The sequence below is a fragment of the Parus major genome, chromosome 1 (genome assembly GCF_001522545.3).
Source record: "Parus major isolate Abel chromosome 1, Parus_major1.1, whole genome shotgun sequence".
In the NCBI taxonomy this organism is placed as follows: domain Eukaryota; kingdom Metazoa; phylum Chordata; class Aves; order Passeriformes; family Paridae; genus Parus; species Parus major.
The window spans coordinates 15,032,123-15,046,469 of record NC_031768.1 but is presented as its reverse complement, the minus strand read 5'-3'; the positions used below and the strand labels follow the sequence as shown (position 1 = coordinate 15,046,469).

Below are 14,347 nucleotides of genomic sequence, written 5' to 3'. Positions count from 1 at the left end.
CTTCCCACAGAGCACTCCTCCAGGATAACTCAGTCTGGCAGAAGGCCAGTGCTGAGCCCCAGGAGGGCAGATCAGACCTTCCACACAGCTTTTAGGAAAAACTTGTAGCATGATCAGTATTTCTAACACTACTCTGCTTCTATTTTAAGATGTTCTTCAAGCAGTTCAAGTCAGCAACATAAGTTGAAAATACTTTCATGCATATGTTTGGTGTGTTTCTTTCACACTGACAAATTTTTTATGAATGAAGTCCAACTGTATACATGTAAAGTCTTGTGGCATGGACAACTAACTTGCAATTATTTAGAGTCAAATAGCTGCTTTAATTAAAAAAACCCAAAGCCTAATAAAACATCACAGGCAGCACAAACCAATGTGTGGGTAACATCCTCTGCCAAAAGCCAGTCGTGCAGGCTGATGTGTAAACTGAACCATGTCATTGATACCTGGACAACTCTGTTCAGACAGCTTGAACATTTTGGAAACCAAACTGACAGATGGGATAGCACAGAAGGGAAGGAAGCATACAGGAGATGAGGAGTCACTCTTCACTCACATTGCACAGTTCAGTGACTCAGCAGAGAGTCACTGCCAGCTGAAGTTATCAAATTTATACCTCTCTTTAAACTTAATTTTGCATTTCCCATTCTACCCCCATAGTGCTAGGTCCTGCTTTGAGTCTGCCTCCCCAAAATGGGGAAAGCTGCTTTTCAACTCTCCCATGTCAATCTTAATTCCCCTACCCCTCCTTTTTATTCCTCCAGAATGGGGCAGTAAATCTTCAAAAGTATTTATTAATAATGTCCACACTGCCTCATGAACATCAGGCACCATTTGCAAACCTGTACTATTTTTTCACATTATGAAAGAAACACACAAATCCTGTTTCCAAAGTGAACTCAAGGACTGGGAAGTTACACCAGCACAGGAGCGAGACCCTGCTGCAGGCAGCCCTGATCTCAAGACAGCTGCAGAAGGGGTCAGGGTCCTTCTTCCCCTGCAGCTTTCCTCACAAGATGGCACTACAATAAATGGATAGGACAGGGATGCCAGACTGTAGCAGACAGGAACTTCAAAGCAGAACATGAATGTAGCTTGAACAGATGAGTGCATCCTCTGTTCCTACACGGAATTTGACAAACTGCTGATGTTTGCCACGTCTGCTGCTGCCACCGCCGATGGCTGTCTCTGAAGAAAGGAATGCCAGAAACCTGTGCTTTCAAGTGCAAAGTGCTGCATACACACTTGGTGCTCCCACTGTGTGCTCTCTGCCTCAGCAGGTGTTTTTAGGAGTGTTTCTAGTCAGTACCAGGTGGTTTTGCTTGCATCCACTTTTAATCTCAGGATTTTGAACGCTGACTCCAACATTTCTATTAGGGGAGCGAGCACTTCCAAAGGCGTGGGAGAGGCAGAGCAAGAGGCAGAGCGCCATGAGATGCAGGCACACGTGGCACACCCAGCCAGGCCTGGCCACGCACCAGGGGTGCACCCGCAGGGCTGGCAGAGCTCAGGCACATCGTCAGCTGGCTTAGAAACACCAAGAGGAGCCTCCAACTTGTGTCTCTCAAAGATTTCCTTTTAAATGACACCAGGAAATTAAGGGGTAAAAATGTTTTCTGCAAGCAAGCAGGCAGGAACTGACAGAACAGGTGTGCAAAGATAGATTCTCACCACAGTTTCTGGGTTCCCAGCTTGCCGGCTAGAGATAGAAACTCAGACCTTGCAGGCATTCAGTCTCAGGGTTTACAAATTTTTATCTTATTACTAAGGACAGGTAGACTTAATAATTGAAAAGAGCTTCTAGCCCTTGTGTCTACTTCCATTAGTTCTCTGTTTCTCCTATCTAAAACATATCCAAACTCTCTACAAAAAAATAAAAATTTCTGTATGAATTCAGTGCTTTGCAGTAAGGATCCCTAAACATGAGTTAACTAGATCTTACAAGTTGCTGACTCTAGAGCCATGAAAGCCTCCCTCTTTACATTAAATCATTACAGTGTCTGTAATACTCCCTGGGTTGATGGCTGAGTATATAATTTACATGAAGTTTAGGCAAACAGTACTGTGATCTCATCAAAGGATGTTCATGAAACCTAGCTCTGCTCAAATCCACCACTGGTAGCCAACTATGAAAGTTTTGCCTTAAGAAAATTATAAATACACCTCAAGGGGAAAATGTACAATATACACTCAATAGTCTCTTCTGAAGTAAGGACAGTTTTCAGAAAGATAAAAATATTTATTTAAGACTGTTTATTTTATATTCACCTACCACGGTCTTTAGCATTTCCCAGCTGAAGCCTCAACTCACAAATCAACCCAATACAGTTAACTCTGACTAAGGAATGTATCGGTTGAATTAATTTTCCTGTACTTGTAGAGGTTTATTCTTAGATACAGGAGAGGAAAAAATGATAGCTTGTTAGAACAATGGAAGCACATACAGATCATATTGGAAGGAAGTCCAGCCTAGACACAGAAGCTCTAGATAAGCTACTACAAAATGAAAAAGGAAAAAAAGAAGTAAGCATAAGCACCTGTTTAAATTTGTTGAAGCTGCAGAGCAGAGGAGAGACGTGCAAGACAGGCATTTCTATTTGACCATGAACATTGTGCTGCCTCAAGTGTGTTTCCCTGAATTTTCTCAGGAGACACAACCTGTCTATCTTGACTGTGGCTGCACATGACTATGACTTCATTCATGTGTAGCACTGTAAAACAGCTCACTTATATTTATCAGTAATGGAAATTTGTCAGAGCCAAGCCTGAGGAATCTGATTCTGCCTATACATGGCCAGCGGTCGACTCGTCAGCACCAACAGGCAATGAAATGGACAACAAAGCATAAATGCTTGATTCTTCTATTTTTCTAAGAGAGCAGAGCTCTGATAGTGCTGCTCAAGCTAAGCTCCCATGACTGCATCATTAATTTCCCTAGGATAATCTGCCTTTGTGATTTTTAGAACAAATAACACCTAGCAATGAATTCTGCACACCAATAAAACCAATGAGGTTTCACGTAATTCCTCAGTTTTGCCTTTTATTGAGAGTTCATTGATCACCTTAAAAGACAAGGGTGATTATAGTTCCCCATTGCTGCCACTGAGCAAACACTTGAAGCACACTAAACTGCCTGGTGATTTACAGGAGAGCCTAATGGCATCTGCTTCTGCTCAGCTGGCAGCAAACCTTTCTGCCTTCATGTTCCTGCCAATATTTGTGTAAAAGCCTTTTTAACACTCCAGCAATTCTCTGTGAAATATGATCTAAGCTTATGATTCATAAAATTGAAAACATATTAGAACACAAATTGATAACACCAACAAAATAAGACCCTGCTGATTCTTCTGTAAATGGGACTGACATTTTACACAGGAACTATCATGTTATAAATAATCTCACATTATAAAATCTTCACAGTATCTTACTGATACTTTTAAAAAAAACCTGTTGTTAGAAAATACTTTAAATAAAAAAATTCATATTATCCTTACAGTAATATTTCATCAATAACTATCAAAAAGAAGCAACAGAAAGAGTTTTAGTGTCTCCAAACTTCAGAAAGCATAAAAAAAGAAAGGGGGGGAATACAGGAAAGCATTTTTTTCTCCTTCGTCAAAAGTTTAAGAGTTATTGAAAAACTGAGGCTTCAGTTTTGTGAAAGTTATACTTGTAGATGAGAAATACACAAAACAGGGCAAAGATCACTTTAAAAACTACATTGTTTGAGAAAAATATGGACCAACTTGGAACTCTTCATGCATTGCTACACTTCAAACCAGTATGCAGAGTTTTCAGGTTAAATTGGACCTTGCTTGGGATGGCCAACTTAATGCAGGATTCTCTTACACTCAGCATTAAATGGTAAAGAACATGGCAATGACAAGGGAGGAATTTCTTGCAGCTGGGGTGTTTAGGGAGGTTACTGGTCTGCAGTTCTAACACTGACTCATGTTTTTGTGCTGGTAGTAGGCAAAGACCTCGGCGCTGAAGCCTGTGAATGGCACCTCTCAAAGGTTAACCTAATCCTGGGCAAAAAAAAGCATCAACAGCAAAGAAGTGTTGTCTTTAGTTATCTACACATTTCAAACACAAATGATGGATTCTGTTTACAAAATCAAGCCATTATTTTTTACTAACCATGTCAATTTTAGGAGAACCTGAAGACATAGGAAGGAAGGTCTGTGTTAAAAGTTTCCTGAAAATTGTGTATTCTGTTTTTGGCTGGGTAAAATCCTGTCAGTTGTTTGTGGAAAACAAAGACTTCACTTTACTACAATGTGGAGTAAGATTTTCTTCCAAGGAATGAAGGCCACTTCATAAGGACTTTTCAAAGACTTTAAATGAAAGGAAATGCTTCTGCAAAACCCAACACGTGAGTTAGGAAGTCCACCCAGAAACAGAAGGCAAGCAGGGCACCATGCAGGCTTTGAAGAAATCAGCAATGGTCAAGCAGTAATACAGTCTAGGTTTTTCCTTTATTTAGGTTATTCCAGCTTTTCCCTACCCTCTTTATACTAAATGAAAAATGGTCACCTGCAAAATATTAACCAAATGTCCCTCAGCATAATTTAGTTCAGAAGTTTCCATCTCTCTCTGCAGGACCTCCTGTACTCCTTTTTCTCCTGTAACTCGGGGCGGATGTAGAAGTGTGATTCTATAAATCAGATCACTGATCTAGGTTGGAAGAAAAAATCTTGCAGGCCAAAAAAGGTAATTGCTGTAGTGCCTATAGACAAGTGGACAAGCATGAATCAAAAGGTGAGAAGTTGCCACACCAGGTATCATGAGCCCAGGAGCTTCCTAAAATCACCACTGGGGGCAAAGAAAATGCACCATGTAGCTATGCCCATAGCAGAACTTGAGGCTGTGGAAACCTCCTAACGCTTCTCAGCGCATCAGTAACTCTATGCAAATCTGACTGTACACTTAAAGGAAGGATTTCACAGATTTTTTTGTTTTTAGTCATGACTTCATTTGAAACCATGCACTTTTTTGTTGTTTCCCTAAAGAAAATACTTGAGAGCAATAATTTATTTTTTTTTATTTAATTTTTTTTTAATTTTTGCATGCAGCTAACCTCACTGGAATCCATTTTCTGGTCTAAGGCAAAAATAAAAAAAAGCAGAACCTGGTCCACAGAAAGATTAGGAAATAATGAACTTACAGCTTCAAATTTTAGCCAGTGACAGAACTTAGAACTTTAAGATGAAAACTTCTTTAAAACAGCACCAAGAGACAATTAAGGAATGACACATACCTTATCTACTGGGAGGAAGTCATTTTCAACTTCTATTGACCTTGGTCGTAGCTTTATGGGTTTGTCTTTGAAGATATCTCCAAAGCCAACACCTTTGACCTTTTTGGGTTGGATTGTTGTGCCTCCATTGGCCCCTTCTGATTTTGTACTGCAAGAGTCACCACCATCACTCTCAGAGCCTGTAGCATCTTTTAGGCCTGTGAAAAGGAGGGATGAAAGAAGGTGTGAAGCTCACTATTTTCAGATCAGATTGTGACTGGAAAATGGTCCCTCCCACCATCCTCTCGAGGAAAACAAAACCACAAGAAATAGGTAGAGAAGATGCTCTCTGTGCCATGCACTCATTTTTGACTTTGAAAAATGACTTTATTTCATCAGATTGGTGTACTCATTAGAAATGACACCAATCCACAAATCCACAAAACATGCATGCTCCAGCATCAAAACTGCACAAATGAGGATGGTGATTCCTTGAGTACCAAGAAATTCCTTATTCCTCAGGCAAAACCTCTTTGGAAGAGACCCCAATAAAAGAAGGAGTTAAATTCAGCTGTAAGGCTCCTATTGTACAAAGCCATGTAAAGCTAACAAGCAGTCAGATCAGGCACGCTGTACCTTAAATCTGTGTGACTCAAGCCAATTATGCAATTAGTATCTAAAGCTACATTACCTAACTGGGAAATATAAAGCTGAAAGCTGTTCAAACAAATTTGCAATCAAATAAGCTGCATAATATGTTCCCTGCTGAAAATTAAACCTCTCTGCAGCACAGACAGCCTCATAAGAAAAGCACCCATGCACACTCTCCTCTAGGAATATAACAAATCAAAACTGATGTTCTGATTTGCATTACTTCTTTCAGTGAATAGGAAAATTCATCTGCATTTAGCAGATTAGCAGAGGCCACAAGTGCAATAAGGTGATGTTTCAGCCACATTACAAAAGGGTGCAGCATCAGGTCAAATAGCCACGGCAGCAAAAGTGACCCACTGCAGTTTCCTTCCCTAGACCACTTAAATCTGACTCCCAAAATTAGCTGTTTCCAGGAAAACCACAGCAATTGCTGCTGCTACAGTATTAATTACAGTATTAATTACAGTATTAATTGTACCTAACAATAAGAAACTCAAATCCTCACATTTCCCTAACAATCACTCATGATGTCATAGACTGGATCTTACAAGTCATAAAAAAAATAATTTCAAATAAGCTTTTCTTCTTAATTACTTCTAAATCAAGTTCAACAAAGTGATTGCAATAGATTTTCATCATAAAGGACTGACAGTGCAGATGAACCACAGAAACCAGGGCACATCCTAGGGCCTCCAGGAACAACTTCATTAACTGCATGTTAAATGGGTTTCAACACCAGGGTGCTGCTAGGAAATGAAATCAGGAATTACATGTCAGAAAACAGAAAAGCTATGATATGCTGCCCTGAGATTTTCTGTATTTTTAACACAAAAGGAGTACAAAGGCAGAATTAGAGAAAGTTCCCTATTAGAAACCAGCAGAAAGGCTACAGATTAAGCAAAATACTTTGGCTCTCTTGCCTCCTGAATGGCTCCAACACCTATTGTTGAACATCAGCAACACTTCTATTTCTTCAGCTATTCAATTCAATTCAAATAACATTGAACAAGTTATTTATTCCATAAGCAGTGCAGGATTGTAATTTAAATGAATATTAAATAATTATATTACAATAATTTTCTTAAATATGCCAAAGTCTTGATTCCTTTATGTTTTATTTTTCCTAGAAGGGCCTGTGAGAACACCTCAAACCTGGTTAATTATCATATTCATTATGGTAGTTAGAATGGTAGCATGCCTACCATCAGTAAAGTAAATCCTGTTCACTACTTCTCTTCCAGACCTCAGGAAATCAGCAACCATGGAATTTAAGCATTGCTGTGATGCTGCTTGGTGCTCTGGTGGGCAGGAGAGGAGTGGCTATCCATAGCAGAGCCTTTGCACAGTGTTTCCAGCAGAGGCACTCGGAGATGCCAGACAGGTATAAATCTCCTTGGGCAGTGTGTCAAAGTCATTGTTCCTTTCTTGTTCCCTCCCCTTGCTCTGACTTGGCTCAAGTTCCACCAGCTGGACCTTCTCCAGCTTTGCAAATTATCAGTCACTGGGGCCCTGGCCGAGATAGAAGCTAGAACCAACTTTATTTACCACCTCCAACTGCAAAGACAATGGTCAGCCATTGACTATACTGAGCATAAACATCCACAACTCAAAAAACTCAGACAAATTGTAGTGATCATCATCTTTAAGCTGAACAAAATATCTTGATAGGGAAAATTACCCACTAGCAAAGGTTTCTACTGTCATCCTTGCCAAAATCTCAAACTATTTTGTGATGGAGGGAAGAAGCAATGAAGACACCTCTTGCCAGAAGTAACTGATAAAAATCCATGACTGCTCTTAGCCACTCCCTGAAATGAACAGAAAAGCTATCTTTAAAATAGGTTATTAAAATAGGTTTTCTGCATCCCTAATTGTGGACGAAGATCTGAACTTTGGACAGTGGATGGAATTAAAATATGAAAGTAATTGTGAGAATTACTCAACAGGTCTCACATGGACTTCAGATCTTTGAAGTTTACATGAAAGAAAGATCAGAAACCTCAAGGGGATCCAATAAGAATAAATCTTTTGTTTCCTTCTGGGTCATCACTTGTTTTTCATTACGGCATTTTCAGCTTTTATGACCATTCTTCTGTGATGAGGCATCACACTTTGTATCTGAAGCCTCACAACAGATTTCCCAAGCATCACCCATCTGTGCTCTATGATAATCCAAGAGTTGTTTGTTCTTTGTTTATTCTCTATACTGCCGCAGAGCTGCCTTAGTATACAGTCCTCAAAATGAAAGTAACATAGGAAATAACAGCATTGCTTCTTTTTCTTTTTCTTTTTTTTTACATGAGGACAGAATGGGCTGAAGTGTGGTCTGCCTAAAGTAAATTGCATTTGAGTGATCAGATACAAAGCTCCTTCAAAGTTAAAAAGAGTTCTTCCAGATCAACTGGGAAAATGACCTAATTTAATTATTTTTGACTGGCCCAAACTGAGGAGCTCTCTGCACTTAACAAAATAAATCTGTAAGAATAAAAGCCCTGCTTGTGCTCTTATTACAACATGACTGGGGTCTAGAGACAAAGGGGACAGAAGAGAAGAACTGTATGCAGTGGAAACTGTAGAACAAATCAGATAAAGTGAGGATTTGCAGTAACATTAAGAAAGAATAATGCCTTGCTTGAGTACAAAACAGTCCTGCAGAGAACAGTCTAACATGCTCTTACCATTAAAGACATGCTAAGGAGATTCTCTCTTACTTTTCTTCATGTCCAGATATATGAGATACACTCTTCTGATTTGGACAGAGAAAGAACTCAAAAGCAAGGATTTGCAACACTGTGCTCACTCTTGCCTAATAGATTCTGTCTTCATTTATTTTTTCATTGGATTGTTCCCTGATACAAATACATATGTATGTATAAAAATATATATATACACATGTGTATGTGTGATACAAACGTGTGTGTGTGTGTGTGTATACATATCAGTATATATCAGTATATATCAGTATTATCTATCAACAATTCTCTTGATGCAGCTGCCACCTGGCTCAGGTGATCTTTCCTCTTAAAACCAGAAAAATATTCCTCTTCCAGTCACACGTTTTTTTCATGGCTTTTGTTTTGGTTTGGTTGTTTTTTTGGTTTTGTTGGGCTTTTTTTGTTTAGCTTTTCATGGAATTTTTTGCCAGTACTGCAATAGCTTAGTTGCAGAGCACAGTTGGCTGGATAGTTTCTTCAAAAGATAAATGTAGCCCATGGACACAGCTGGGATCTAAGCAGGAACCTGAGTGACACAGACTGTTAGATTTTGAGTTTAAAGTATGAAATTTTCTTCATGAAGAGGTACAGCTATCAGGGAGGTCAGGCTGCTAAATGAACATTAAAAACTGGAGAGAATTGCAGTGGTCACAGTCCCCCTCTCTGCTGACCAGCACACACACTCAGCCTGAAACAGCTGTGGTCTACCACAGCGATGGGCTTCAGCACAAGGGTCAGGCCAGCAGCTCAGCAAACTGCTGTCCTCAGAAACACTGAGAACATCTTGCTCTTCTTGTAAGCCCAGCTATTAGGTACTTCAAATAAAACCAGTATAGGATAAAAGCTACAGTAGTCAGGCCTCTCACTAATTTTTGCTACTTTTTTTTTTTTTTAACAGCAACTTCCCCAGAATCAGTCAGCTCTCTGTTAGCATTTGGAGAGCTGACAAGCTAAGAACGTTACATCAATAAGGTGCTCACTAACATATTTACTATCACATCCATCTTAATAGCAGGAAAGTTTTTCAGAATTTTAATTTCCCTTTTTTAATTCTCAATAAACATATTTTTCAAGTCTTTTGGGAACATCACTTCAAATTTCTGGCTCTATAATCAAAACCTCTATTCTTTTACCTGGATTTATTGTTGCTGAATCACCTGTAGCAGCACACGGTAGAGCTCAAATCTAAGCACTGGCTGCATTTTTCTAGTAAGTTCCTTCAAGTGTGAACAAGGGCACCATCACCAGCAAGAAGTTAAAATTCCCAGGGGCCAACTGTTCCCAGCTTTTGGCCGGAAAAACATGTGGGTCTACAGCTTTTTAAAAACACTCAGAGTTTTGATTCTTTATTGATTCATGCTCCTTACAAATGCAAGCTCATTTAGTATTTATGAAGATTAAATTTTCTCAACACTGTCTGGAGGAATTTCGCACTTCACACATTTTTTCCTCTATGGGTACATAAGAGAGATTGTTTCCCCGAGACATTTCAAACACACCACACTCCTGCTATAGCAGTTACAGGTCTTTTGAGAGCAACATTCTGAAATGTACCAAAACAGATTAGCTCAAACAGGGATTAAAAAGAGACCAAAACATCAGACTTAATTCAGCAACGGCCTCTCAGAGCTGTGCTGGCAACAAACCAGGATTCTAAATCAGAAAGATGATAAAGGGCTGTGTAACTAAAGCTGTTAAAACAAAAATAAACAGCTGTGGTAAAATTAACTTCATTCAAAGCAGGAAACAAATTGTTTCTAAACAGCTTAAAATGGCAGGGGAGAAAAGGAAATACATTCTACGTTTACAGAGCTTTCTATTTTGAGCTATTATTTGGCAATTTAATTTTTGGGTTTTTTCTGGATTGTTCTCTCTGCTGACAATTTATGGCCCTGGACAAAAGAGGGACCACTCTTACACAGGAAAGGCCAGTGGTGTCCTGGCCCTCTAAGCACTTCTCAGCTCTGTTAAGCAATGGAAAGGTCAGCTGTTCAGAGGCACACCCTGAGACCACGCAAAGGATCTCCTGATTTGGTATAGCAGCCAGAGAGAAACACTGTCAACTGTGTTCAATAGAACAAAGAAATTTGTAAATGAAGCTTATTGAGGTTTTTACTTTTATGGAAGGGAAGCAAGGGGAAATATGTCCTTTCCTTCTATTCAGAGAATGGCAGCATGGAACACCGAGGTAATTAATCTGAATGACAAAGGTGGTGAAGTTATACATGGTAATTGCAGTAGATGAGACAGGAACTGTCCTTTTCCTCTCATACTGTTCATAGTGAACCGAGAACAAATGCCCACATCCTATAAGCTCAAGTCTTGAGCTTGCTTTCTGTCAAAATCCTGCATGCTGTTGAAGCCATCCCCAGCAACATTCCAGTGTCATAAAAAACTCAAAACCAGAAAATGAAATTGGATTCTAAATACTACTGTAGAAGAAAGACATGTTGATTCTTCTTAGTTTAAAGATTAATAAATTCATGCTTTCAAAACACAAATTTATGCTTCTTTACCAACAGTGATTATACATGTACAGTGATTATACATGTCTGCTGAGGCAGACTATTTCAATAATAATAATTATTTGTTATTCTCAGTCATTCCTTGAAAAAATATAACTGTGTCAGCTAAACATTTTGTCATTTGCTTTCAACATGTTCATTTTCCTTTGCATAACAGTTCTTGCCACATAAGAAATGCCCCAAGATGCCTATGCTTGCACAAGTGGTCATGCAAGGGGAAGGGAGCGGTGCCTGGCCCCACGAAGCAGCATGCATTGAGGGTGATGCAGCACAAGCATCTTCTGCAGCATGAGCACAGAGCCATCAGTATAGAACTTGCTGGCTTCCCCACCTTCCCAGCCACTTCCCCAAGTACTGTAAGAGCAATCATTAACTCGTTCAGGAGCTCTACAACCGTAGACAACCACTGTCCTCTTCATTTGGGGACTTCACCACCCTCAGCAAGTACAGGCACGCATTATTTCACGTGGAAGGAGAGGTAAGCAGCCACAGCCAACAGGGCTCTTTACCTCCCAGTCACCAAGCACCAGTCTTTTGTGAAACTCATGGAAAACCACTTGGTAGCGGGAATCCCAATCAACAGAAGCCTTTAATGTTTCACCCCAGTCAACATAATTTTTCCACACAAGGCCCCCAATCCCATGTCATCAGTACATTTGTTCTCCAGCAAACAGGATGGTTATTTAATCATAAAAATATCCCTCCCCCAATTTTATAATTTTTCTTTCTCAGATGTCATTTTTCATTGCAGCATCTGTAGCAGCTGTGTATTTGATACAAGCACTTTTTTGCGAGCAAGTTGTAATAAGGTGAGTGAAATACGAAGTTGTAACTGTCCTCTCTTCAGAGCTGTTAAAATCCACATTCAGGTTTCTCATTTACCTTTGCTCATATTCTGACACCCCTAAATGGGGTTTACAACATCATAAATACACCAGCCATGTTGATTTCTCAGAATTCTGACCAGCCATAATTCCTCAAGAATTAAGGGGAGAGAGACAAATTAAAAAAAAAAGGTAAAAAAAAGTGATGGAGCAATAGAAAACACAAAACACAATTGAGGTTACTCACGAATGTTTCTGTTTCAACGATCCTGATCTTCTTCCATTATATCTAATAGCTATTACTGACAGCATTGTGGATCCACATATAAGGAAAGAGAGGCAAATATTTGTCAAATCAAGCATTTTATCTGCACTGTTCCTCAGTTATTGCATTTTTGAAGAAAAAGAAAGCGAAGCAAGAAAGAGAAACTAAATCAGTAAAAATAAAAAAAGTAGAAATCCAAGAAGCGTTGTTCGTGGAGGTGCAAGAAAATTGCGGGATGAGAGAAAAGAGGACTGTGATCAACAAAATGACAAGTTTTTTGTTGCTGTGTGTTCTCTCTTCGCCCAGCATGTGCAGTAGCCAAGATTTTCTGACAGCAGGTTGATGAGCAGAATGCCAAAGGAGCTGGAATTGCTGCTGAGCAGAGCCTGGCATACCTCATGACCAAGAAAGCCATGTCAGCATATAAAGGCAAGGCTGGGTTTTTCTGCAGGAGATAATCTTGCATATTTCAGTGGAAGGTATCTCTAGAAGCAGCAACTAATTCAACAGCTATTACAGGCCTTGGTTAAGTAAGAACATTTCTTTTAAACACAGCAGTTGGAAAATGGCTTTCAAAATAAAAGTTTTTAGCACTGAGCATGTGTTTGTGAAGTAAAAGCTCTAAGCTTGATTACAAAGTTGAGCAACACTTCATGCAATGTGATACAGGTGAACCCAAGCATTGCCTAGGCATAACTAATATAAAGTTATGAATTGACTCCAGCTTAATTTATGGAGAAATCAGCAAGTTGAAATTAGAGCAGCTGTGAGTTGTTTTAACCAGACATCCCCAAATGAAAACAATTCTGTGGAATCTCTCCAAATGGTTTTCACTGGAGACATAAGCTCATGGATATTTGCCTAAAAATATGGGCCATAGAGGAGATGTGAAATGGAAGGAGCTGGCTGTACCATCAGTCAGCTTGTTCAGGAAGAGCATGATGAGTAAGTTTGCAGAAAGTGAGCTGTAAAGAGATGGAGCAGGGAGACTAAGGGATCCTACTTTTTGTGTGTTAGTTTAGGTAAGAGCATCTCCGATAGCAACAACAGTGCAAAGCCTCGTTTTAAGACTTCCCTGATTTTGTGTATTAGCCATTCCTCAGTCCCATTTCCTATCCAAAAAGCAACAAACAGGCCATTAAGTATAGCTATCTATATATATCTATGGATATCTGGCCTTCTGAGATGTAGCTTTGTGGATAAAGTAACACACCTCTGCAGCATGAAAAAACATGCAAGTCTCAACCAAACTGCAAGGAAGGTAGAATCAAACCTCCAGGTAAACCAGCTCCAGGTAGTATAAATAGATACCCTTTATCAGCTTTAACAAACAAAGTTTAGATGGGTGTTTGCCCAGAGCAATAAGAGACAATCTAATGTGGGTTAAGCTGTTTTCTTGCAGCTGGTTATCAAGCTTTCCTCTAGACATCCATCCAAACCTGTCCTCTGAAATCAGTTTGATGCAATTTTTTTCTGTGATATGGTACAACCATGGGCCAGTGTGATTAAGAAGAAGAACTAAATGCAGAGCTCTAGCACAACTGGAAAGGTGACTGAATTCTTCCAGGCTTCAGTTATGCCTACTTTAGATGACTTGAGAAGATGGGAAGGATCATTTGGCCCTTAATGAAAAACAGGCTGGGCATGGAGAGCAGGCTATTGTAAAACTTTTAAAGGTAATGTTAGGGCAGCACAACCAGTAAGATTGTGAAATTAAAGGCTCCAATGGCAGATCTTGCAACTGATTTGAAGCTTCATCTTAAAGTCCAAAGTCAACCATACTGGAAATTAACTTCATAAATACTTATGCTCATCAGATGGGTGGATTAGAGGACATGATGGTCTAAGAACCCTGAAAGAAGCATGAAATTTGAGTGATTGATAAGCGGTCATGGAGATATAACATGAGAAGCAGCACAAAAATTTGAAGACCACCAGTCACATAGTCAGCTTCAGCAAGAACAAGGGCTTGGCTGGAGCTTGCAAAGAGCTGCAAAATGAATTCTGGTAGACAGGAAGATAATTTTCCATGAGGAAATACTCAGAGCTGCACACATTCACAAAGATTTTTGTTCAAAAAAAGGATCAGATTTGTTAAGAAAAAAAAAAAATGTGTAAGAACAAAT

General features: G+C 39.5%; 1 protein-coding gene across 7 annotated transcripts in view; it reads right to left on the bottom strand.

The window, feature by feature from the left end:
* The window catches only part of SH3KBP1 (SH3 domain containing kinase binding protein 1), a 214,114-nt gene that overhangs the window by 78,500 nt on the left and 121,267 nt on the right, over positions 1 to 14,347 (bottom strand). For all 7 annotated transcript variants that reach the window (XM_015635209.3, XM_033512366.1, XM_015635182.3 and 4 more), the window contains one exon: positions 5,261 to 5,457. In XM_015635209.3, coding sequence (XP_015490695.1) covers positions 5,261 to 5,457 — 197 coding nt within the window. The remainder of the gene's footprint in view (positions 1 to 5,260; positions 5,458 to 14,347) is intronic.